This window comes from Coregonus clupeaformis, chromosome 21 (assembly GCF_020615455.1).
Source record: "Coregonus clupeaformis isolate EN_2021a chromosome 21, ASM2061545v1, whole genome shotgun sequence".
Classification (NCBI taxonomy): Eukaryota; Metazoa; Chordata; class Actinopteri; order Salmoniformes; family Salmonidae; genus Coregonus; species Coregonus clupeaformis.
Genome location: NC_059212.1, coordinates 45,890,067 through 45,917,566, shown reverse-complemented (window position 1 = coordinate 45,917,566; position 27,500 = coordinate 45,890,067). Strand labels below are relative to the sequence as shown.

Below are 27,500 nucleotides of genomic sequence, written 5' to 3'. Positions count from 1 at the left end.
CCTCTTCTTCACCCATCTTCTCCTTTGTCAACACTTCTCCTCCCCCCACCTCCTCTCCACCTCTCCATCTCCTCCCTCCATCTCTCCTCTCTCTATCTCTCCTCTCTCATCCACCTCTCCACCTCCTCTCTCCATCTCTCCTCTCTCATCCACCTCTCCTCCTCCTCGCACCTTCTCCTCTCTCATCCACCTCTCCATCTCCTCTCCACCTCTCCATCTCCTCTCCACCTCCTCTCTCCATCTCTGCTCTCTCATCCATCTCTCCATCTCCTCTACATCTCCTCGCTTCATCTCTCCACCTCTCCATCTCCTCTCCACCTCCGGTCCTCCGGTCCTCCGGTCCTCCGGTCCTCCGGTCCTCCTAGCATCTGAACACGCCTGTCTTTCCCTGCTCTGGTACCTAACTTCCCTTTTGAAATGGTTTGCTCCTACAGAAATGGTTTGCTCCTACAGTTCTGTCAGTTTGGTTTAATGATGGTAAACCAATGTTTGATGACTGTATGGTGGTTTGCTTTGACAGGTCACGTTAGAAACGTATGTGAAACTTTTCTGTTCTTCATTCAATATTTTGGTTTCTGCCTCTTTCTGTCTCTTGGATGACCAATTTGATTTGTGGACACTTCTCCCTGATACCCACAGCCCCTCTTCTCTCTATAGCTAACTTCTCAGCCAGTTTATCTTCATTACAATACTGTCTCTTCTTTCAAGCATGTCCTGACTTCAGAACCAATCCCCTCCACTCTTTCCCCAGTTCCTCTGCAGCCTGTGGTAGCAACTTAGCACCAACCTATTGCTCGCTAACCTGTGTCTGTCAATCTACTCTTGTTGTCGATCTCCCTCTCTCTCTGTGTTGATCTCCCTCTTTCTCCTGTGTCGATCTCCCTCTCTCTCTGTGTTGATCTCTCTCTCTCTCCTGTTTCGATCTCTCTCTCTCTCTGTGTTGATCTCCCTCTCTCCTGTGTTAATCGTTCTCTCTCTGTGTTGATCTCCCTCTCTCCTGTGTCGATCTCTCTCTCTCTCTGTGTTGATCTCCCTCTCTCCTGTGTTAATCGTTCTCTCTCTGTGTTGATCTCTCTCTCTCCTGTGTTAATCGTTCTCTCTCTGTGTTGATCTCTCTCTCTCCTGTGTTAATCGTTCTCTCTCTGTGTTGATCTCTCTCTCTCCTGTGTTAATCGTTCTCTCTCTGTGTTGATCTCCCTCTCTCCTGTGTTAATCGTTCTCTCTCTGTGTTGATCTCCCTCTCTCCTGTGTTAATCGTTCTCTCTCTGTGTTGATCTCCCTCTCTCCTGTGTTAATCGTTCTCTCTCTGTGTTGATCTCCCTCTCTCCTGTGTTAATCGTTCTCTCTCCCTCTCTCTCCCTCTCTCTCTCTCTCTCTCTCTCTCTCTCTCTCTCTCTCTCTCTCTGTCTCTCTCTCTCTCTCTCTCTCTCCCTCTCTCTCTCTCTCTCTCTCGCTCTCTCTCTCTCTCTCTCTATGTTGATCTCTCACTATCTCTATTTGTTGAGCTATTTCTCTCTCTCTCTCTCTCTCTCTCTATTCAAGTAAATTCAAAGGGCTTTATTGGCATGGGAAACATACAGTGGGGAGAACACTGACGATTTTGCAGGTTTTCCTACTTATAAAGCATGTAGAGGTCTGTAATCTTTATCATAGGTACACTTCAACTGTGAGAGACTGAATCTAAAACAAAAATCCAGAAAATCACATTGTATGATTTTTAAGTAATGAATTTGCATTTTATTGCATGACATAAGTATTTGATACATCAGAAAAGCAGAACTTTATATTTGGTACAGAAACCTTTGTTTGCAATTACAGAGATCATACGTTTCCTGTAGGTCTTGACCAGGTTTGCACACACTGCAGCAGGGATTTTGGCCCTCTCCTCCATACAGACCTTCTCCAGATCCTTCAGGTTTCGGGGCTGTCGCTGGGCAATACAGACTTTCAGCTCCCTCCAAAGATTTTCTATTGGGTTCAGGTCTGGAGACTGGCTAGGCCACTCCAGGACCTTGAGATGCTTCTTACGGAGCCACTCCTTAGTTGTCCTGGCTGTGTGTTTCGGGTCTTTGTCATGCTGGAAGACACATCCATGACCCATCTTCAATGCTCTTACTGAGGGAAGGAGGTTGTTGGCCAAGATCTCACGATACATGGCCCCATCCATCCTCCCCTCAATACGGTGCAGTCATCCTGTCCCCTTTGCAGAAAAGCATCCCCAAAGAATGATGTTTCCACCTCTATGCTTCACGGTTGGGATGGTGTTCTTGGGGTTGTACTCATCCTTCTTCCTCCTCCAAACATGGCGAGTGGAGTTTAGACCAAAAAGCTCTATTTTTGTCTCATCAGACCACATGACCTTCTCCCATTCCTCCTCTGGATCATCCAGATGGTCATTGGCAAACTTCAGACGGGCCTGGACATGCGCTGGCTTGAGCAGGGGGACCTTGCGTGCGCTGCAGGATTTTAATCCATGACGGCGTAGTGTGTTACTAATGGTTTTCTTTGAGACTGTGGTCCCAGCTCTCTTCAGGTCATTGACCAGGTCCTGCCGTGTAGTTCTGGGCCGATCCCTCACCTTCCTCATGATCATTGATGCCCCACGAGGTGAGATCTTGCATGGAGCCCCAGACCGAGGGTGATTGACCGTCATCTTGAACTTCTTAAATTTTCTAATAATTGCACCAACAGTTGTTGCCTTCTCACCAAGCGGCTTGCCTATTGTCCTGTAGCCCATCCCAGCCTTGTACAGGTCTACAATTTTATCCCTGATGTCCTTACACAGCTCTCTGGTCTTGGCCATTGTGGAGAGGTTGGAGTCTGTTTAATTGAGTGTGTGGACAGGTGTCTTTTATACAGGTAACGAGTTCAAACAGGTGCAGTTAATACAGGTAATGAGTGAGGACCAGGAGGGCTTCTTAAAGAAAAACTAACAGGTCTGTGAGAGCTGGAATTCTTACTGGTTGGTAGGTGATCAAATACTTATGTCATGCAATAAAATGCAAAATAATTACTTAAAAATCATACAATGTGATTTTTTAGATTCCGTGTCTCACAGTTGAAGTGTACCTATGATACAAATTACAGACCTCTACATGCTTTGTAAGTAGGAAAACCTGCAAAATCGGCAGTGTATCAAATACTTGTTCTCCCCACTGTATGTTTACATTGCCAAAGCAAGTGAAATAAACAATAAATATTAACAGTAAACATTACACTCAGAAGTTCCAAAAGAATAAAGACATTTCAAATGTCATATTATGTCTATAAACAGTGTTATAACAATGTGCAAATAGTTAAAGTACAAAAGGGAAAATAAATCAACATAAATATGGGTTGTATTTACAATGGTGTTTGTTCTTCACTGGTTGCCCTTTTCTTGTGGCAACAGGTCACAAATGCTGTGATGGCACACTGTGGTTTTTCACCCAGTAGATAAGGGAGTTTATCAAAATTGTAGTTATTTCCAAATTCTTTGTGGATCTGTGTAATCTGAGGGAAATATGTGTCTCTAATATGGTCATACATTTGTCAGGAGGTTAGGAAGTGCAGCTCAGTTTCCACCTCATTTTGTGGGCAGTGCGCACATAGCCTGTCTTCTCTTGAGAGCCAGGTCTTTCTACGGCGGCCTTTCTCAATAGCAAGGCTATGCTCACTGAGTCTGTACATAGTCAAAGCTTTCCTTAATTTTGGGTCAGTCACAGTGGTCAGGTATTCTGCCACTGTGTACTTTCTGTTTAGGGCCAAATATCATTCTAGTTTGCTCTGTTTTTTTGTTAATTCTTTCCAATGTGTCAAGTAATTATCTTTTTGTTTTCTCATGATTTGGTTGGGTCTAATTGTGTTGCTGTCCTGGGGGTCTGTTTGTGTTTGTGAACAGAGCCCCAGGACCAGCTTACTTAGGGGACGCTCTAGGTTCATCTCTCTGTAGGTGATGGCTTTGTTATGGAAGGTTTGGGAATCGCTTCCTTTTAGGTGGTTGTAGAATTTAACGTCTCTTTTCTGGATTTTGATCATTAGCGGGTATCGGCCTAATTCTGCTATGCATGCATTATTTGGTGTTTTACGTTGGACTCTGAGGATATTTTTGCAGAATTCTGTATGCAGAGTCTCAATTTGGTGTTTGTCCCATTTTGTGAATTCTTGACCTCACAACCATAAAGGGCAATGGGTTCTGTAACTGATTCAAGTATTTTTAGCCAGATCCGAATTGGTATGTCGAATTTTATGTTCCTTTTGATGGCATAGAAGGCCCTTCTTGCCTTGTATATCAGATCGTTCACCGCTTTCTGGAAGTTACCTGTGGTGCTGATGTTTAGGCCGAGGTATGTATCATTTTCTGTGTGCTCTAGGGCAACGGCGTCTAGATGGAATTTGTACTTGTGGTCCTCAGTGGCGATTTTAGCATGTAAATCTTGGTGGGGCAAAGCACCTACACAACACTAAACAATACATTAATTGCACTATAAATAAAATAAAATAAAATTGTATTTGTCACATGCGCCGAATACAACAGGTGTAGTAGACTGGGTCAAGCCGAGTGAGGAAGAGAAGGGCTTGACATTATGGCAGAAGGGCGAAAGGCTGGCGAGGGACATGGAGACCTGGTCCACGGGTAGGGGAGACGGCCAGAAAATTTTTAGGGGGGGGCTAACGCCGTAGACGACGGGCCAGCAGGAGACCGCGGCAGAGCGGCCCAGCGGATTGGCAGAGGAGGCCGCCAGGTTACGGGGGCCACTGGTCGAAGAGGGGGTGGAAGATGTAGAGGCACGGCGAGAGGTACTGGCGTGTGTTGCCAGTCCGGTCCGGCCTGTTCCTGATCCCCACGTAGGGCCAGTGGTGTGTGTTCCCAGTACGGTCCGGCCTGTTCCTGCCACTCGCACCAAGTCTACGGTGCGCATCGCCAGCTCGGCCCGGCCCGTTCCTGCTCCCCGCCCCAAGTCAGTGGTGCGCTTCGTCAGCCCGGTCCGGCCCGCTCCTGCTCCCCGCCCCAAGTCAGTGGTGCGCGTCGCCAGCCCAGTCCGGCCCATTCCTGCTCCCCGCACCAAGTCTGTGGTGCGTTTCGTCAGCCCGGCTCGGCCCGTTCCTGCTCCCCGCACCAAGTCAGTGGTGCGCGTCGCCAGCCCAGTCCGGCCCATTCCTGCTCCCCGCACCAAGTCTGTGGTGCGCTTTAGTCAGCCCTGCCTCGCCCGTTCCTGCTCCCCGCACCAAGTCAGTGGTGCGCGTCGCCAGCCCAGTCCGGCCCATTCCTGCTCCCCGCACCAAGTCTGTGGTGCATTTCGTCAGCCCTGTCCGGCCCGGCTCCTGCTCCCCACACCAAGCCAGTGGTGTGCGTCGCAGTCCAGCACGGCCGCGCCTGTTCCCCACACCAAGCCAGTGGTGTGCGTTGCCGGGTCCGGCACGTCCGTGCCTGTTCCACTGGTGCCTGGTCCGGCACCGGTCAGATGCGTTACGCCGGAGCTAGAGCAATCCGGCTCCATCAGTGTGCAGTCCAGCTCCGGCCAGCGGGGCCAGACCGGACCAGGGGTACTTTGGGGGGTTGGAGAGGGAGTGGGGATCAGGCCCGAGCCGGATCCGCTGCCAACGGAGTGCCCACCCGGTCCCTCCCCTGTGGAGTGAGTTGGCGCGGTCGAGTCCGCGCCTTTAGGGGGGTACTGTCACGCCCTGGCTCTGGGGACACTGTTATGTTGAGCCAGGGTGTGTAATTCTATGTTTGTATTTCTTTGTTGGCCTGAGTGACTCCCAATCAGAGGCAACGAGTGTCAGCTGGTTGTCTCTGATTGGGAGCCATATTTAACTGTCTGTCTTTTCACTTTGTGTTGGTGGTTTCTTGTTCCGTGTTGGTTCGTGTTTGTAACCAGGGACGTCACGTTTTCGTTTTGTTGTTTTTGTTCGTGTGTTCATTCATTTAATAAAATGTTCGCATTCAACGCTGCGCCTTGGTCCTCATTGGTAGACGATCGTGACAGTTACCTACCCTTACCACCTGGGGGCGGCCCGTCAGGAAGTCCAGGATCCAGTTGCAGAGGGAGGTGTTTAGTCCCAGGGTCCTTAGCTTAGTGATGAGTTTTGACGGCACTATGTTGTTGAACGCTGAGCTGTAGTCAATGAATAGCATTCTCACATAGGTGTTCCTTTTGTCCAGGTGTGAAAGGGCAGTGTGGAGCGCAATAGAGATTGCATCATCTGTGGATCTGTTGGGGCGGTATGCAAATTTAGCTTGTCTGGTAGGCTCGTGTCACTGGGCAGCTCGCGGCTGTGCTTCCCTTTGTAGTCTGTAACAGTTTTCAAGCCCTGCCACATCCGATGAGCGTCGGAGCCGGTGTAGTACGATTCAGTCTTAGTCCTGTATTGACGCTTTGCCTGTTTGATAGTTCGTCGGAGGGCATAGTGGGATTTCTTATAAGCTTCCCGCTCCTTGAAAGTGGCAGCTCTACCCTTTAGCTCAGTGCGGATGTTGCCTGGAATCCATGGCTTCTGGTTGGGGTATGTACGTACAGTCACTGTGGGGACAACGTCATCGATGCACTTATTGATGAAGCCAGTGACTGATGTGGTGTACTCCTCATTTTGCCAAATGGAGGGTGAGGGAGAGCTTTGTACGCGTCTCTGTGAGTTTTTTTCCCTCTGGTTGCACATTTAACATGCTGGTAGAAATTAGGTAAAACGGATTTAAGTTTCCCTGCATTAAAGTCCCCGGCCACTAGGAGCGCCGCCTCTGGATGAGCGTTTTCCTGTTTGCTTTTTGCCGTATACAGTTCATTGAGTGCGGTCTTAGTGCCACCATCGGTTTGTGGTGGTAAATAGACAGCTACGAAGAATATAGATGAAAACCCTCTTGGTAAATAGTGTGGTCTACAGCTTATCATAAGATACTCTACCTCAGGCGAGCAAAACCTCGACACTTCCTTAGATACAGTGCCTTGCAAAAGTATTCACCCCCCTTGGCGTTTTTCCTATTTTGTTTAATCACAACCTGTAATTTAAATTTATTTTTATTTGGATTTCATGTAATGGACATACACAAAATAGTCCAAATTGGTGAAGTGAAATGAAAAAAATAACTGGTGTCAAAAAATTCTAAAAAATAAATAACGGAAAAGTGGTGCGTGCATATGTATTCACCCCCTTTTCTATGAAGCCCCTTAATAAGATCTGGTGCAAACAATTACCTTCAGAAGTCACATAATTAGTTAAATAAAGTCCACCTGTGTGCAATTTAAGTGTCACATGATGTCACATGATCTCAGTATATATACACCTGTTCTGAAAGGCCCCAGAGTCTGCAACACCACTAAGCAAGGGGCACCACCAAGCAAGCGGCACCATGAAGATCAAGGAGCTCTCCAAACAGGTCAGGGACAAAGTTGTGGAGAAGTACAGATTAGGGTTGGGTTATAAACAAATATCTGACACTTTGAACATCCCACGGAGCACCATTAAATCCACTATTAAAAAATACATTAATGAGCGAGCCAGGACGGACGTAGTCAATATAACTATTTGTTCAGCACTTTTGAAATGTACAGCGACAGAATTCAGAACACGGGCCGTTCTTACAGTATTCTCCCTGTACACCAAGTCAGAATCGTACGATAAATAAAGGGGGCATATAAGCAGACAATGAAAGCTCTTACAATATTCGATGATTACATTTCTCTAAAACAGGTTATAGGCTACATGTGCACCACCAAGTCAGAACAGTAGGCTAAATTATGAGGGGGAAAGGGACCAAATTATTAGGGTGAGGCACATGGGCTACTAACAGCTTACTACACAACATACACTTAGTATTACTTTCTTAGCTAAAGTATACATATCTCCCTTGCATATTACATAATTTATGCAGCAGCATACAATAAATTTTTGGACTCACCTTGTTGTGCTGTGCTTTCTTGAACAGGACGGTGGCGCGGCGGTCCTTCGTGGGCAAATTATGGATTTATGATGCTTTCAAGACAACTGGGAACTCGGAAAAAAAAGTTGAATCATGATGACGTCAGTGATCTTCAGGTCGGAGCTCTAGAAAGAGGCCCGAGTTCCCGACTTGCAATTCCGAGTTGGATGACCGTTCAAAACGTATTTTCCCAGTCGGAGTTAGTTTTTTTCAGAATTCCCAGTTATGTTGAACTCACTGAAATCAGATTTCCCAGTTCTGAGTTTCCAGTTGTTTTGAGCGCGGCAGAAGTCATGCTGGATTGACAGAATGGCCAATGTTGAATGTTTATCCTTTTAAGCTTGGAAAAGAGACCCTTAAACCCAAACTTGACATGATCAGTCCAATCAAAGCTGCTGTAGATATAACGTGATTTGACGTCATTTTATCTGTGGCCAATGACCTTGAACCTTACATTTACATTTACATTTTATGGATGGGCACTTCTAATGTCACTCTATGGAAACACCCAAGGAAGGGGCTTGAATTTTCGAGCTCTACCCTTAAATTTGGGGGTGACGTAGTGTCCCCATGAGTGACAGAACAGAACAGAACAGAACACGGCGCAACTATTACCAGCCCCTACGCTCCGTATTTTCCGCTGGCTACCCCACCACCACAGAAAGCACTGAGCTAGGCTGAAACACCTGCATTTTGGAGCTGCCTTACTCAAGAAAGCAAAAAAGAGACCAAGTTTATATGTGGCTTTATAAACTCAATTATTATTTTTTATTTTTTGACATTGTTTGCAAACTGACATGTGACACGTATTCATGGCAAAATAATATGCAAAACAGGAATCCCCCCAATTTTATGATAGATGAATGATAGATAACTCTTCGTGTTGTTTGTTTTGTTTAGTTTTTTGCTTTGTTTGTTTTGTGTGTTCCAATTTCCCCAGAAGTGGTTAGATTCAATGGCTTCTTCAATTACATTGAGCTGATTTCTGACATGCGGTTCCTTCTTTTTTTCGTAGTGTATTTCTGTATTGTTTAACTGATTGACCATAGTGAAGGCATAGGCTCAGGTTTTCTGGGTCTCTATGTTTTTGGTTGGATAGGTTTCTCCATTTCTTTCCTAGGTTTTTACATTCTTCATCAAACCATTTGTCATTGTTGTTAATTTTCTTAGGTTGTCTGCTTAAAAAATTTATAAGCTGAGAGGTCAAATATACTGTTTAGGTTTTCTACTGCCAAGTTTACACCTTCACTATTACAGTGAAACATTTTGTCCAGGAAGTTGTCTAAAAGGGATTGAATTTGTTGTTGCCTAATTGTTTTTTGGTAGGTTTCCACACTACTTTCCTTCCATCTATAGCATTTCTTAATATTATTCAGTTCCTTTGGCTTTGATGCCTCATGCAGGAGTTGTGACCCGTTTTTGTTGGTTATGTTGTCGTAGTTGTGCCTAGGGGGGCATATGGGGGAGGGAATGCTGTCACCTCCAGGTAGGTGTTTGTCCCCCTGTGTGCTGAGGGTGTCAGGTTCTTGTCCAGTTCTGGCATTTAGGTCACCACAGACTAGTGCAAGTCCCTGGGCCTGGAAATGATTGATTTCCCCCTCCAGGATGGAGAAGCTGTCTTCATTGAAGTATCTCTCTCTCTCTCTCTCTCTCTCTCTCTCTCTCTCTCTCTCTCTCTGTGTTAATCATTCTCTCTCTGTGTTGATCTCTCTTTCTCTCTCTCTCTGACTGTCTCTCTCTCTCTCTCTCTCTCTCTTTGTCTCGCTCTCTCTCTTTCTCTCTCTGTGTTGATCTCTCTCTCTCTCTCTCTCCTTCTCTCTCTCTCTCTCTCTGTGTCTCTCTCCCGTGTTGTTCACTCTCTCTTGTTGTTGACCTCTCTCTCTCTGTAACATGTTATCTGAGCAGCATCAAGCAAAACATTTCCTCTCCACAGAGCAAGTAAGTCTAAACCCAACAAGACATTAAATTAAATGCCTCGCCTTGCAGCCATTTCCTTCAAGCCAACCCTGACCTCTGACCTTCAACCTATAATCTCAACCTGTAACCTCTGACCCATATAGCCATCTCCCATTGCCTGAGACCTAGGGAGATATAAAGTTTAGGGGCTGCATCCCAAATTGCACCCTATTCCCTATAAAGTGCACTACTTTTGACCTGGAACTGCATAGGGTAGTGCACTATATAGGGAATAGGGTGCCATTTCATGTGCAGCCCAGTTGTCCATGCCTCCCTCCCTGTTCTCCTATTACCATTGATCTGTATTGAGAGACAATGACTCCTGAGAATCGGAGGACTTTTATTTTGAAGAATGACAGTCAGAGGAATGTGCTTATTGCTTTATATTAAACATGATGCTGTTTAATCCCATTCTGCTGTTAGTGGACACCCACGGCTTGATATGAGGGCCCTTTGGGAAAGAAGTGTGTGTGTTGTGTTTGTGTGTGTGTGTGTGTGTGTGTTTGTGTGTGTTAGGGTTGGGCGATATTACGATAGCATTGATTGACAGCTATCGTCGATGGTAACGACATCGTGATGTGACAGATGATGGTTTACCCTATTTGAACTTGACTGGTGCCGAGCAGTAAAGAACTGAGTCTCACAGTACACAGCAGTAAAGATCTGAGTCTCACAGTACACAGCAGTAAAGATCTGAGTCTCACAGTACACAGCAGGACAGCAGGACAGCACACAGCAGGACAGAAGGACAGTACACAGCAGGACAGTACACAGCAGGACAGAAGGACAGTACACAGCAGGACAGTACACAGCAGGACAATACACAGCAGGACAGCACACTAACCCTAACCCTAACCCTAACCCTAACCCTATTTGAACTTGACTGGTGCCGAGCAGTAAAGAACTGAGTCTCACAGTACACAGCAGTAAAGATCTGAGTCTCACAGTACACAGCAGTAAAGATCTGAGTCTCACAGTACACAGCAGGACAGCAGGACAGCACACAGCAGGACAGAAGGACAGTACACAGCAGGACAGTACACAGCAGGACAGAATGACAGTACACAGCAGGACAGTACACAGCAGGACAATACACAGCAGGACAGCACACAGAAGGACAGTACACAGCAGGACAGCAGGACAGTACACAGCAGGACAGTACACAGCAGGACAGCACACAGCAGGACAATACACAGCAGGACAGCACACAGAAGGACAGTACACAGCAGGACAGCAGGACAGTACACAGCAGGACAATACACAGCAGGACAGCACACAGAAGGACAGTACACAGCAGGACAGTACACAGCAGGACAGTACACAGTAGGACAGCACACAGCAGGACGGCAGGACAGCACACAGCAGGACAGCACACAGAAGGACAGTACACAGCAGGACAGCACACAGCAGGACAGAAGGACAGTACACAGCAGGACAGAAGGACAGTACACAGCAGGACAGAAGGACAGTACACAGCAGGACGGCAGGACAGCACACAGCAGGACAGTACACAGCAGGACGGCAGGACAGCACACAGCAGGACAGTACACAGCAGGACAGTACACAGCAGGACAGTAGGACAGTACACAGCAGGACAGTACACATCAGGACAGAAGGACAGTACACAGCAGGACAGCAGGACAGTACACAGCAGGACACAAGGACAGTACACAGTAGGACAGTACACAGCAGGACGGTACACAGCAGGACAGTACACAGAAGGACAGTACACAGCAGGACAGTACACAGCAGGACAGCAGGACAGTACACAGCAGGACAGTACACAGCAGGACAGCACACAGCAGGACAGTACACAGCAGGACAGCAGGACAGTACACAGAAGGACAGTACACAGCAGGACAGTACACAGCAGGACAGTACACAGCAGGACAGCAGGACAGTACACAGCAGGACAGCACACAGAAGGACAGCACACAGCAGGACAGCACACAGAAGGACAGTACAAAGCAGGACAGGACACAGCAAGACAGGACACAGCAGGACAGCACACAGCAGGACAGTACACAGCAGGACAGCAGGACAGTACACAGAAGGACAGTACACAGCAGGACAGCACACAGCAGGACAGTACACAGCAGGACAGCAGGACAGTACACAGCAGGACAGTACACAGCAGGACAGTACACAGCAGGACAGAAGGACAGTACACAGCAGGACAGTACACAGCAGGACAGTACACAGCAGGACAGGACACAGCAAGACAGGACACATCAGGACAGTACACAGTAGGACAGTACACAGCAGGACAGTACACAGCAGGACAGAAGGACAGTACACAGCAGGACAGTACACAGCAGGACAGGACACAGCAAGACAGGACACATCAGGACAGTACACAGTAGGACAGTACACAGCAGGACAGTACACAGCAGGACAGAAGGACAGTACACAGCAGGACAGTACACAGTAGGACAGCACACATCAGGACAGTACACAGCAGGACAGTACACAGCAGGACAGTACACAGCAGGACAGCACACAGCAGGACAGTACACAGCAGGACAGGACACAGCAGGACAGGACACAGCAGGACAGTACACAGCAGGACAGTACACAGCAGGACAGTACACAGTAGGACAGTACACAGCAGGACAGCACACAGCAGGACAGGACACAGCAGGACAGTACACAGCAGGACAGTACACAGCAGGACAGTACACAGCAGGACAGGACACAGCAGGACAGGACACAGCAGGACAGTACACAGCAAGACAGTACACAGCAGGACAGGACACAGCAAGACAGTACACAGTAGGACAGTACACAGCAGGACAGCACACAGCAGGACAGGACACAGCAGGACAGGCCTAACCCTATTCATTTAGACTAAAACCTAAACCTATTCATTTAGACTATAGCCTAAACCTATTCATTTAGACTATAGCCTAAACTTTTTTATATATATATCACCACCTTTCCCTTGTTTTCAAGAAATGTAATTTTCAAAATACAGAAATCTTCCCCTTATGATGCATTTTGCGCAGCATCATATGATGCTAAATGCATCATACAGGGATGATTACTGTATTTTGAAAGTTACATATCTTGAAAACTTGATTGCTGACAAGCAAAACATTTTAGGACTATGTCAACAATGGACTAATGAAACAAAGAGCAAAATATAGTTTTTGGGTGGAGTTTTCCTTTAACTGTCTTGTGTCTAAAACATATCCTATATTCCCTTCTCTCTCTCCGTTCTATAGGCTATGAATATGACTTTGGTCTATAGGCTACACTTTCATAGTTTTATGCATGGCTTTATCCCGATCAAACAATGAATGTAACGGAGTTCCATCTCAAAAAGATGTTTGGATAGCTTAAAAACGTAAGCTAGCGAGGTGACAAACCATGTCAATAGCCTGTAGGACAAACCATGTCAATAGCCTGTAGGACAAACCATGTCAATAGCCTGTAGGACAAACCATGTCAATAGCCTGTAGGACAAACCATGTCAATAGCCTGTAGGACAAACCATGTCAATAGCCTGTAGGACAAACCATGTCAATAGCCTGTAGGACAAACCATGTCAATAGCCTGTAGGACAAACCATGTCAATAGCCTGTAGGACAAACCATGTCAATAGCCTGTAGGACAAACCATGTCAATAGCCTGTAGGACAAACCATGTCAATAGCCTGTAGGACAAACCATATCAATAGCCTGTAGGACAAACCATATCAATAGCCTGTAGGACAAACCATGTCAATAGCCTGTAGGACAAACCATGTCAATAGCCTGTAGGACAAACCATATCAATAGCCTGTAGGACAAACCATATCAATAGCCTGTAGGACAAACCATGTCAATAGCCTGTAGGACAAACCATATCAATAGCCTGTAGGACAAACCATATCAATAGCCTGTAGGACAAACCATGTCAATAGCCTGTAGGACAAACCATGTCAATAGCCTATAGGACAAACCATGTCAATAGCCTGTAGGACAAACCATGTCAATAGCCTGTAGGACAAACCATGTCAATAGCCTGTAGGACAAACCATGTCAATAGCCTGTAGGACAAACCATGTCAATAGCCTGTAGGACAAACCATGTCAATAGCCTGTAGGACAAACCATGTCAATAGCCTGTAGAAAAATCAAATGACAAGTTTAATGAAGTTTAACCTTATTAAGAAATAAATGATCCATGCGGGCCGGGAACACCCCTCCATGTGAGGTCGAAAACCAATTGGCCAATAACCTATCCTCCTACTGGCCTATCATATAACCCCTCCATGTGAGGTCGAAAACCAATTGGCCAATAACCTATCCTCCTACTGGCCTATCATATAACCCCTCCATGTGAGGTCGAAAACCAATTGGCCAATAACCTATCCTCCTACTGGCCTATCATATAACCCCTCCATGTGAGGTCGAAAACCAATTGGCCAATAACCTATCCTCCTACTGGCCTATCATATAACCCCTCCATGTGAGGTCGAAAACCAATTGGCCAATAACCTATCCTCCTACTGGCCTATCATATAACCCCTCCATGTGAGGTCGAAAACCAATTGGCCAATAACCTATCCTCCTACTGGCCTATCATATAACCCCTCCATGTGAGGTCGAAAACCAATTGGCCAATAACCTATCCTCCTACTGGCCTATCATATAACCCCTCCATGTGAGGTCGAAAACCAATTGGCCAATAACCTATCCTCCTACTGGCCTATCATATAACCCCTCCATGTGAGGTCGAAAACCAATTGGCCAATAACCTATCCTCCTACTGGCCTATCATATAACCCCTCCATGTGAGGTCGAAAACCAATTGGCCAATAACCTATCCTCCTACTGGCCTATCATATAACCCCTCCATGTGAGGTCGAAAACCAATTGGCCAATAACCTATCCTCCTACTGGCCTATCATATAACCCCTCCATGTGAGGTCGAAAACCAATTGGCCAATAACCTATCCTCCTACTGGCCTATCATATAACCCCTCCATGTGAGGTCGAAAACCAATTGGCCAATAACCTATCCTCCTACTGGCCTATCATATAACCCCTCCATGTGAGGTCGAAAACCAATTGGCCAATAACCTATCCTCCTACTGGCCTATCATATAACCCCTCCATGTGAGGTCGAAAACCAAAATGGCCAATAACCTATCCTCCTACTGGCCTATCATATAACCCCTCCATGTGAGGTCGAAAACCAATTGGCCAATAACCTATCCTCCTACTGGCCTATCATATAACCCCTCCATGTGAGGTCGAAAACCAATTGGCCAATAACCTATCCTCCTACTGGCCTATCATATAACCCCTCCATGTGAGGTCGAAAACCAATTGGCCAATAACCTATCCTCCTACTGGCCTATCATATAACCCCTCCATGTGAGGTCGAAAACCAATTGGCCAATAACCTATCCTCCTACTGGCCTATCATATAACCCCTCCATGTGAGGTCGAAAAAAAGTTATAGTGATCAACAGTAGCTTGTTTCCCAAATTTTCTAGCCTAAGAAGGCGTTGTTCTTAAGTTGCCGCTTTCAAAAAGAACAAGAATGAAAGTCTATAGCCTAAGCATAGGCTATTCTCAATCACAGCTTTATGAGAGATATAACAAACAATGTGATTTATTTACTATTATTTTATGAGGCAAATAAAGATTATTATCTAGTTGTGAAGACTGTAGACTGCTACTGTCCAGCCCATGATGTAGGCCTATAACCTAGCTCACTACGGTAAGACAGACCGTTCCTCATCAGACAGTCACTGCTCCATCATGATGTAGGCCTATAACCTAGCTCACTACGGTAAGACAGACCGTTCCTCATCAGACAGTCACTGCTCCATCATGATGTAGGCCTATAACCTAGCTCACTACGGTAAGACAGACCGTTCCTCATCAGACAGTCACTGCTCCATCATGATGTAGGCCTATAACCTAGCTCACTACGGTAAGACAGACCGTTCCTCATCAGACAGTCACTGCTCCATCATGATGTAGGCCTATAACCTAGCTCACTACGGTAAGACAGACCGTTCCTCATCAGACAGTCACTGCTCCATCATGATGTAGGCCTATAACCTAGCTCACTACGGTAAGACAGACCGTTCCTCATCAGACAGTCACTGCTCCATCATGATGTAGGCCTATAACCTAGCTCACTCACGGTAAGACAGACCGTTCCTCATCAGACAGTCACTGCTCCATCATGATGTAGGCCTATAACCTAGCTCACTACGGTAAGACAGACCGTTCCTCATCAGACAGTCACTGCTCCATCATGATGTAGGCCTATAACCTAGCTCACTACGGTAAGACAGACCGTTCCTCATCAGACAGTCACTGCTCCATCATGATGTAGGCCTATAACCTAGCTCACTACGGTAAGACAGACCGTTCCTCATCAGACAGTCACACACACACACACACACACACACACACACACACACACACACACACACACACACACAGACCTGCTCCACCAGAAAGGAATATTAGAGAAGATGTGCCATTGCCTGCGCTTAACATTAACATAACCACTTAACATCTGCCAAGCTTTCAACAACATTATCTTTCGTCATGATTTGTCCAGTTGCATTCGATTTCGCGCTATAGCCCAACTGTCGTTTTAGCGTTTATTTAAATGTGTGTGTGGGGGGGGGCAATAAGGACGTATACTGTATCACTATGTTTTATGGGTACATAATCACGATAGGATGAAGGTCGATATCGCACAACCCTAGTGTGTGTGTGCGTTTGTGTGTGTGTGTGAGTTTGTGTGGGTTTGTGTAGGTGTGTGTGTGTCTATGTCTATCATGAATCTAAACACTATCTCCCTCCCCAGACTGGTACACCAGGATGGAAGCCTGGCTGACATCACCATGCTCAGCATCTCTTCTGGAGAAGGAGTGATACGAGCGGAGGACAAGAAAGAGAAGAAGGAGGGAACCCTGGTGGTGGTGATGGAGGAGAAGGATGGAGGGAGGAAGCAGAAAGGAGGACTCCGTCAGTCTATAGACCTGCATCAGTCCTTCAACAAGTCATTTGAGTCCCGTCAGTCGTTCGGAAAGTCTTTTGAGTCGCATCAGTCGTTTGAGTCCAGTGCAGGGCCAGGGGAGAGTGGCCACTGCAGTGTGGGAACTGAGCCAGAGCCCTCCACAGAAAACACTACCTCAGGTACACAGAACACCGTCAGGGCGGCAGGTAGACTAGCGGGGCAGCAGGTAGACTAGCGGGGCAGCAGGTAGACTAGCGGGGCAGCAGGTAGACTAGCAGGGCAGCAGGTAGACTAGCAGGGCGGCAGGTAGACTAGCAGGGCGGCAGGTAGACTAGCAGGGCGGCAGGTAGACTAGCGGGGCAGCAGGTAGACTAGCGGGGCAGCAGGTAGACTAGCGGGGCAGCAGGTAGACTAGCGGGGCAGCAGGTAGACTAGCGGGGGCAGCAGGTAGACTAGCGGGGCAGCAGGTAGACTAGCAGGGGCAGGTAGACTAGCGGGGGCAGGTAGACTAGCGGGGCAGCAGGTAGACTAGCGGGGCAGCAGGTAGACTAGCGGGGCAGCAGGTAGACTAGCGGGGCAGCAGGTAGACTAGCGGGGCAGCAGGTAGACTAGCGGGGCAGCAGGTAGACTAGCGGGGCGGCAGGTAGATTAGCAGGGGCAGGTAGACTAGCGGGGCAGCAGGTAGACTAGCAGGGGCAGGTAGACTAGCGGGGCGGCAGGTAGATTAGCGGGGCAGCAGGTAGACTAGCAGGGGCAGGTAGACTAGCGGGGCAGCAGGTAGACTAGCAGGGGCAGGTAGACTAGCGGGGCAGCAGGTAGACTAGCGGGGCGGCAGGTAGACTAGCAGGGCAGCAGGTAGACTAGCGGGGCAGGTAACTAGCGGGGCAGCAGGTAGACTAGCGGGGCAGCAGGTAGACTAGCAGGGCGGCAGGTAGACTAGCGGGGCAGCAGGTAGACTAGCAGGGCGGCAGGTAGACTAGCAGGGGCAGGTAGACTAGCGGGGCAGCAGGTAGACTAGCGGGGCAGCAGGTAGACTAGCGGGGCAGCAGGTAGACTAGCGGGGCGGCAGGTAGACTAGCAGGGCGGCAGGTAGATTAGCGGGGCAGCAGGTAGACTAGCAGGGGCAGGTAGACTAGCGGGGCAGCAGGTAGACTAGCGGGGCGGCAGGTAGACTAGCAGGGCGGCAGGTAGATTAGCGGGGCAGCAGGTAGACTAGCGGGGCAGGAGGTAGACTAGCGGGGCGGCAGGTAGATTAGCGGGGCAGCAGGTAGACTAGCAGGGCGGCAGGTAGACTAGCGGGGCAGCAGGTAGACTAGCGGGGCAGCAGGTAGACTAGCAGGGGCAGGTAGACTAGCGGGCGGCAGGTAGACTAGCGGGGCAGCAGGTAGACTAGCAGGGGCGGCAGGTAGACTAGCGGGGCAGCAGGTAGACTAGCGGGGCGGCAGGTAGATTAGCGGGGCAGCAGGTAGACTAGCGGGGCGGCAGGTAGACTAGCAGGGCGGCAGGTAGACTAGCGGGGCGGCAGGTAGACTAGCGGGGCAGCAGGTAGACTAGCGGGGCGGCAGGTAGACTAGCAGGGGCAGCAGGTAGACTAGCGGGGCGGCAGGTAGACTAGCGGGGCAGCAGGTAGACTAGCAGGGGCAGGTAGACTAGCGGGGCAGCAGGTAGACTAGCGGGGCAGCAGGTAGACTAGCGGGCGGCAGGTAGACTAGCGGGGCGGCAGGTAGACTAGCGGGGCAGCAGGTAGACTAGCAGGGGCAGGTAGACTAGCGGGGCAGCAGGTAGACTAGCGGGGCAGCAGGTAGACTAGCAGGGCGGCAGGTAGACTAGCAGGGCAGCAGGTAGACTAGCGGGGCGGCAGGTAGATTAGCGGGGCAGCAGGTAGACTAGCAGGGCGGCAGGTAGACTAGCAGGGCAGCAGGTAGACTAGCGGGGCGGCAGGTAGATTAGCGGGGCAGCAGGTAGACTAGCAGGGCGGCAGGTAGATTAGCGGGGCAGCAGGTAGACTAGCAGGGGCAGGTAGACTAGCGGGGCAGCAGGTAGACTAGCGGGGCGGCAGGTAGACTAGCGGGGCAGCAGGTAGACTAGCGGGGCGGCAGGTAGACTAGCAGGGCAGCAGGTAGATTAGCGGGGCAGCAGGTAGACTAGCAGGGGCAGGTAGACTAGCGGGGCAGCAGGTAGACTAGCGGGGCGGCAGGTAGACTAGCGGGGCGGCAGGTAGACTAGCGGGGCAGCAGGTAGACTAGCAGGGGCAGGTAGACTAGCGGGGCAGCAGGTAGACTAGCGGGGCAGCAGGTAGACTAGCAGGGCGGCAGGTAGACTAGCAGGGCAGCAGGTAGACTAGCGGGGCGGCAGGTAGATTAGCGGGGCAGCAGGTAGACTAGCAGGGCGGCAGGTAGACTAGCAGGGCAGCAGGTAGACTAGCGGGGCGGCAGGTAGATTAGCGGGGCAGCAGGTAGACTAGCAGGGCGGCAGGTAGATTAGCAGGGCAGCAGGTAGACTAGACTGATTGACTGACTGGCTGACTGGCTCACTGATTGACTGACTGATTGGCTAACTGGCTCACTGATTGACTGACTGATTGGCTAGCTGGCTCACTGATTGACTGACTGATTGGCTAACTGGCTGACTGATTGACTGACTACTGTCTGACTGATTGACTGACTACTGTCTGACTGACTGACTGACTGACTGACTGACTGATTGGCAGACTGACTGACTGACTGACTGATTGACTTGCTGACTACTGGCTGGCTGACTGACTGACTGATTGACTGACTGATTGGCAGACTGACTGACTGACTGACTGACTGATTGACTGGCTGACTACTAGCTGACTGATTGACTGACTGATTGACTGGCTGACTAATGGCTGACTGATTGACCGACTGGCTGACTGATTGACTGGCTGATTGACTGGCTGACTAATGGCTGACTGATTGACCGACTGGCTGACTGATTGACTGGCTGATTGACTGGCTGACTACTAGCTGACTGATTGACTGACTGGCTGACTAATGGCTGACTGACTGGCTGACTGACTGACTGCTTCCTGTCTCGTCCTGTTCCTGTCAGATCTAAAGAATAAGTGGCACCTGGTGATGGACCGTCTGACTGTGCTGTTCCTCAAGTTCCTGGAATACTTCCACAAGCTGCAGCTCTTCATCTGGTGGCTCCTGGAGATACACATCATCAAGATCGTCTCTTCATACATCATAATGGTCTCCGTTAAGGAGGTAAGGGCTGGGGTTTTGAGCCCAGCTGCCCTGGTTGCCACATAACTGTGTTAAGGCTGCTGAGCTAACGCCTAGGCATTACACTAACAATTGTGTGACTTATGAGACTAGCTACTCATCACCCAAACCACCTCTGTTTCAGTTGTTCGTAATAAGAATCATTGTCCACTCTTGGAGTTTGTGTTTTTTGTAGTGATCTTTTAATAAAGCTATTAGTGATACAGACACTGAATGTAACGGTTTGTCCTCTCCAGGTGACGTTGTTCAACTACGTGTTCGTGGCGTGCTGGGCCTTCGCTCTGCCCTTCAGTCAGTTCAGACCCCGGGCCTCCAGTATCTGTACTGTCTGGACCTGTGTTGTCATCGTCTGTAAGATGTTGTACCAGCTGGAATTTATAGACCCTGCCTCTTACTCTAAGAACTGCTCCATGGTGAGTAGGGTTGGCTGGTTGATGGAATGGTTGGCTGGTTGATGGAATGGTTGGCTGGTTGATGGAATGGTTGGCTGGCTGGTTGATGGAATGGTTGGCTGGTTGATGGAATGGTTGGTTCGTTGATGGAATGGTTGGCTGGTTGGTTGTTTGGTTGATGGAATGGTTGGCTGGTTGATGGAATGGTTGGCTGGCTGGTTGATGGAATGGTTGGCTGGTTGGCTGGTTGGCTGGTTGGTTGTTTGGTTGATGGAATGGTTGGCTGGTTGATGGAATGGTTGTCTGGTTGATATATTTTTTATTTGTGTTTCTCAATTCCGAGCTGAAGCCTCGGCCGAAGATATTTGAACATACTTATTCAAACGTATGGCGATAGATAACAAGATGTAACTTGAACTATGATCATTTTATGTTTTGGACAGACTCCTCTTCTTCCTCGAAAGGGTACTTACAAAAGGCTAGGGACGTGTGAATGGGGCGTCAGGTAGCTTAGTGGTTAAGAGCGTTGTGCCAGTAACCGAAAGGTCGCTGGTTCTAATCCCCGAGCCGACTAGGTGAAAAATCTGTCGACGTGCCCTTGAGCAAGGCACTTAACCCTAATTTGCTCCTGTAAGTCGCAATGGATAAGAGCGTCTGCTAAATGAATGTAAATGTAATATGGTTTGACTGACTGACTCCTGTTCCTCCCCAGCCGATGAATTACACAGAGAAACAGAGAGAAGAGATGAAAGACTCTCTGCTGTACAAGGAGCCAGTAGACCCGTCCAACTGGGTCGGACTCAAGAAGTTCAACCCTATGCTGGAGAACCTCAGGGTGAGGAGACACTAACCGATCACGTTTACTTATAAAACCAGACATATATATATATATATATATATATATATATATATATATATATATATATATATATATATATATATATATACAGTGGGGAAAAAAAGTATTTAGTCAGCCACCAATTGTGCAAGTTCTCCCACTTAAAAAGATGAGAGAGGCCTGTAATTTTCATCATAGGTACACGTCAACTATGACAGACAAATTGAGGAAAAAATTCCAGAAAATCCCATTGTAGGATTTTTAATGAATTTATTTGCAAATTATGGTGGAAAATAAGTATTTGGTCACCTACAAACAAGCAAGATTTCTGGCTCTCACAGACCTGTAACTTCTTCTTTAAGAGGCTCCTCTGTCCTCCACTCGTTACCTGTATTAATGGCACCTGTTTGAACTTGTTATCAGTATAAAAGACACCTGTCCACAACCTCAAACAGTCACACTCCAAACTCCACAATGGCCAAGACCAAAGAGCTGTCAAAGGACACCAAAAACAAAATTGTAGACCTGCACCAGGCTGGGAAGACTGAATCTGCAATAGGTAAGCAGCTTGGTTTGAAGAAATCAACTGTGGGAGCAATTATTAGGAAATGGAAGACATACAAGACCACTGATAATCTCCCTCGATCTGGGGCTCCACGCAAGATCTCACCCCGTGGGGTCAAAATGATCACAAGAACGGTGAGCAAAAATCCCAGAACCACACGGGGGGACCTAGTGAATGACCTGCAGAGAGCTGGGACCAAAGTAACAAAGCCTACCATCAGTAACACACTACGCCGCCAGGGACTCAAATCCTGCAGTGCGAGACGTGTCCCCCTGCTTAAGCCAGTACATTTCCAGGCCCGTCTGAAGTGCATTTGGATGATCCAGAAGAGGATTGGGAGAATGTCATATGGTCAGATGAAACCAAAATATAACTTCTTGGTAAAAACTCAACTCGTCATGTTTGGAGGACAAAGAATGCTGAGTTGCATCCAAAGAACACCATACCTACTGTGAAGCATGGGGTTGGAAACATCATGCTTTGGGGCTGTTTTTCTGCAAAGGGACCAGGACGACTGATCCGTGTAAAGGAAATAATTAATGGGGCCATGTATCGTGAGATTTTGAGTGAAACCCTCCTTCCATCAGCAAGGGCATTGAAGATGAAACGTGGCTGGGTCATTCAGCATGACAATGATCCCAAACACACCGCCCGGGCAACAAAGGAGTGGCTTCGTAAGAAGCATTTCAAGGTCCTGGAGTGGCCTAGCCAGTCTCCAGATCTCAACCCCATAGAAAATCTTTGGAGGGAGTTGAAAGTCTGTGTTGCCCAGCGACAGCCCCAAAACATCACTGCTCTAGAGGAGATCTGCATGGAGGAATGGGCCAAAATACCAGCAACAGTGTGTGAAAACCTTGTGAAAACTTACAGAAAACGTTTGACCTGTGTCATTGCCAACAAAGGGTATATAACAAAGTATTGAGAAACTTTTGTTATTGACCAAATACTTATTTTCCACCATCATATGCCAATAAATTCATTAAAAATCCTACAATGTGATTTTCTGGATTTTTTTCTCTCATTTTGTCTGTCATAGTTGACGTGTACCTATGATGAAAATTACAGGCCTCTCTCATCTTTATAAGTGGGAGAACATGCACAATTGGTGGCTGACTAAATACTTTTTTTCCCCACTGTATATATATATATATATAGTAGTATAGCATCAAAATGGGACGAACAATCAAATGTCTATTTATCAAACAAGATATTCATATAGTATAGCATCAGAATGGGACATGCAAACAAAGGAAATAGTTATCAAACAAGATAAACTCATACATTGAGTTTTTTCTTAATCTGCCATTGATAAATCTCGGAACCCAGGACATTGGGAGAGACTAACCTTTGATTATCTGTCTGGAAGGACCAGCCTGTGAATCAGGGCTAGAAGGACCAGCCTCTGAGTCAGGGCTAGAAGGACCAGCCTGTGAGTCAGGGATAGAAGGACCAGCCTGTGAGTCAGGGCTAGAAGGACCAGCCTGTGAATCAGGGCTAGAAGGACCAGCCTCTGAGTCAGGGCTAGAAGGACCAGTCTCTGAGTCAGGGCTAGAAGGACCAGCCTGTGAGTCAGGGCTAGAAGGACCAGTCTCTGAGTCAGGGCTAGAAGGACCAGTCTCTGAGTCAGGGCTAGAAGGACCAGTCTCTGAGTCAGGGCTAGAAGGACCAGTCTCTGAGTCAGGACTAGAAAGACCAGCCTGTGAGTCAGGACTAGAAAGACCAGCCTGTGAGTCAGGGCTAGAAGGACCAGCCTCTGAGTCAGGGCTAGAAGGACCAGCCTGTGAGTCAGGACTAGAAGGACCAGTCTCTGAGTCAGGGCTAGAAGGACCAGTCTCTGAGTCAGGGCTAGAAGGACCAGTCTCTGAGTCAGGGCTAGAAGGACCAGCCTGTGAGTCAGGGCTAGAAGGACCAGCCTCTGAGTCAGGGCTAGAAGGACCAGTCTCTGAGTCAGGGCTAGAAGGACCAGTCTCTGAGTCAGGGCTAGAAGGACCAGCCTCTGAGTCAGGGCTAGAAGGACCAGCCTCTGAGTCAGGGCTAGAAGGACCAGCCTCTGAGTCAGGGCTAGAAGGACCAGCCACTGAGTCAGGGCTAGAAGGACCAGTCTCTGAGTCAGGGCTAGAAGGACCAGCCTGTGAGTCAGGGCTAGAAGGATCAGTCTCTGAGTCAGGGCTAGAAGGACCAGCCTCTGAGTCAGGGCTAGAAGGACCAGTCTCTGAGTCAGGGCTAGAAGGACCAGCCTGTGTGTCAGGGCTAGAAGGACCAGTCTCTGAGTCAGGGCTAGAAGGACCAGCCTGTGAGTCAGGACAAGAAGGACCAGCCTCTGAGTCAGGGCTAGAAGGACCAGCCTGTGAGTCAGGACTAGAAGGACCAGTCTCTGAGTCAGGGCTAGAAGGACCAGTCTCTGAGTCAGGGCTAGAAGGACCAGTCTCTGAGTCAGGGCTAGAAGGACCAGTCTCTGAGTCAGGGCTAGAAGGACCAGTCTCTGAGTCAGGGCTAGAAGGACCAGTCTCTGAGTCAGGGCTAGAAGGACCAGCCTGTGTGTCAGGGCTAGAAGGACCAGTCTCTGAGTCAGGGCTAGAAGGACCAGTCTCTGAGTCAGGGCTAGAAGGACCAGTCTCTGAGTCAGGGCTAGAAGGACCAGTCTCTGAGTCAGGGCTAGAAGGACCAGTCTCTGAGTCAGGGCTAGAAGGACCAGCCTGTGTGTCAGGGCTAGAAGGACCAGCCTGTGTGTCAGGGCTAGAAGGACCAGTCTCTGAGTCAGGGCTAGAAGGACCAGTCTCTGAGTCAGGGCTAGAAGGACCAGTCTCTGAGTCAGGGCTAGAAGGACCAGTCTCTGAGTCAGGGCTAGAAGGACCAGTCTCTGAGTCAGGGCTAGAAGGACCAGTCTCTGAGTCAGGGCTAGAAGGACCAGTCTCTGAGTCAGGGCTAGAAGGACCAGTCTCTGAGTCAGGGCTAGAAGGACCAGTCTCTGAGTCAGGGCTAGAAGGACCAGTCTCTGAGTCAGGGCTAGAAGGACCAGTCTCTGAGTCAGGGCTAGAAGGACCAGTCTCTGAGTCAGGGCTAGAAGGACCAGTCTCTGAGTCAGGGCTAGAAGGACCAGCCTGTGTGTCAGGGCTAGAAGGACCAGTCTCTGAGTCAGGGCTAGAAGGACCAGTCTCTGAGTCAGGGCTAGAAGGACCAGTCTCTGAGTCAGGGCTAGAAGGACCAGTCTCTGAGTCAGGGCTATACTAAACATCTACCTCTATCAACTGAGGCAGTACTGTGACAGCAAAAATAACAAACAATTTATTTGAAATGTGCAACAAAGATCTGCTCTGTTCTGTAATTGCTTCACCATCTCTTCCTCGGCTCCTCCTCCAGAACAACCTCCTGATGTTGGCCATGCTGGCGTTTCAGGTGACCGTCTACCGTCACCAGCAGTACTACCGGCTGAGGAACAAGCTCACCGCGCCCGCCGCTCGCATCATCTTCCATGACATCACGCGGCAACACCTCGACAACGGCATCGTCAACTGTGCCAAGTACTTCATCAACTACTTCTTCTACAAGTTCGGGCTGGAGGTACTTAGAAACCATTATATTCAGAGAGATCACTTGGGCTGGAGGTAGGTGGAAACCATTATATTCAGAGAGATCACTTGGGCTGGAGGTAGGTGGAAACCATTATATTCATAGAGATCACTTGGGCTGGAGGTAGGTGGAAACCATTATATTCATAGAGATCACTTGGGCTGGAGGGAGGTGGAAACCATTATATTCATAGAGATCACTTGGGCTGGAGGGAGGTGGAAACCATTATATTCATAGAGATCACATGATAGCTGTTACCAGAGTCTCTACAAACGTAGCAGAGACAGTGGGAAACCTTGCCTGATTCCTCTTGGAACTGTCTAGACCATTTGTGATAATAGCAAAAAGCTGCTTATGTATTTGAGAATAGCATGAATATCATGTCACAATCGCTAAACTTCTCTCCCTCTCTCTCTCTCTCTCTCTCCCTCCGTCATCCTCTCTCTCTCTCTCTCTCTCTCTCTCTCTCTCTCTCCGTCATCCTGTCTCTCTCTCTCTCTCTCTCTCTCTCTCTCTCTCTCTCTCTCTCTCTCTCTCTCGCTCCCTCTCTCCGTTACTCTCTCTCTCTCTCTCTCTCTCTCTCTCTCTCTCTCTCTCTCTCTCTCTCTCTCTCTCTCTCTCCCTCTCTCCGTCATCCTGTCTCTCTCTCTCTCTCTCTCTCTCTCTCTCTCGCTCCCTCTCTCCGTTATCCTCTCTCTCTCTCAATTCAATTCAATTCAATATCAATTTAAGGGCTTTATTGGCATGGGAAACGTTTGTTAACATTGCCAAAGCAGGTGAAGTAGATAGTAAACAAAAGTGAAATAAACAATCAATATTAACAGTAAACATTACACTCAGAAGTTTCAAAAGAATAAAGACATTTCAAATGTCATATTATGTCTATATACAGTGTTATAACAATGTGCAAAGAGTTAAAGTACAAATGGGAAAGTAAATAAACATAAATATGGGTTGTATTTACAATGGTGTTTGTTCTTCACTGGTTGCCCTTTTCTTGTGGCAACAGGTCACAAATCTTGCAGCTGTGATGGCCCACTGTGGTTTTTCACCCAGTAGATAAGGGAGTTTATCAAAATTGGGTTTGTTTTCGAATTATTTGTGGATCGCTGTAATCTGACGGAAATATGTGTCTCTAATATGGTCATACATTTGGCAGGAAGTTAGGAAGTGCAGCTCAGTTTCCACCTCATTTTGTGGGCAGTGTGCACATAGCCTGTCTTCTCTTGAGAGCCAGGTCTGCCTACGGCGGCCTTTCTCAATAGCAAGGCTATGCTCACTGAGTCTGTACATAGTCAAATATTTCCTTAATTTTGGGTCAGTCACAGTGGTCAGGTATCTGCCACTGTGTACTCTCTGTTTAGGGCCAAATAGCATTCTAGTTTGCTCTGTTTTTTTGTTTGTTCTTTCCAATGTGTCAAGTAATTCTCTTTTTGTTTTCTAAATTCTCTAATTGTGTTGTTGTTGTTGTTGTCTCTCTCTCCCTCTCTCCGTCATCCTCTCTCTCTCTCTCCCTCCCCCTCTCCCTCTCTCTCTCCCTCTCTCTCTCTCTCTCTCTCTCTCTCCCTCCCCCTCTCTCTCTCTCTCTCTCTCTCCCTCTTTATCTCCCTGTTCTAGACGTGCTTCCTACTGGCGGTGAATGTGATTGGCCAGCGTATGGACTTCTATGCTATGCTGCATGCCTTCTCTCTGATAGCCGTGATGTATAGACGGAGGAGGAAAGCTATAGCTGAGATCTGGCCTAAATACTGTTGTTTCCTGGCCTGTATGCTAACCTGGCAGTACTTCCTGTGTATCGGGATACCTCCTGCAGCTTGCAAAGGTAGGTGTGTGTATGTACACTACATTCTAGTCGAACATCTCATTGGATGGATGGATGGATGACTGGATAGACAGATGAGTGGATGGATGGATGGATGACTGGGGTGTGTGTGTGGGGTGTGTGTATGTACACTACATTCTAGTCGAACATCTCATTGGAGTTGGTCCCCCCCTTTGCTGCTATAACAGCCTCCACTCTTCTGGGAAGGCTTTCCACTAGATGTTGGAACATT

At 48.2% G+C, this 27,500-nt stretch overlaps 1 protein-coding gene across 1 annotated transcript in view; it reads left to right on the top strand.

Annotated features, from left to right (window-relative positions):
- The window catches only part of LOC121534514 (piezo-type mechanosensitive ion channel component 2), a gene marked incomplete at its 5' end in the record, with an annotated part of 210,421 nt that overhangs the window by 79,339 nt on the left and 103,582 nt on the right, over nucleotides 1-27,500 (top strand). The window contains 6 exon segments of the mRNA XM_045206050.1: nucleotides 16,675-17,006; nucleotides 19,903-20,063; nucleotides 20,318-20,494; nucleotides 21,186-21,308; nucleotides 25,237-25,437; nucleotides 27,064-27,268. Coding sequence (XP_045061985.1) covers nucleotides 16,675-17,006; nucleotides 19,903-20,063; nucleotides 20,318-20,494; nucleotides 21,186-21,308; nucleotides 25,237-25,437; nucleotides 27,064-27,268 — 1,199 coding nt within the window.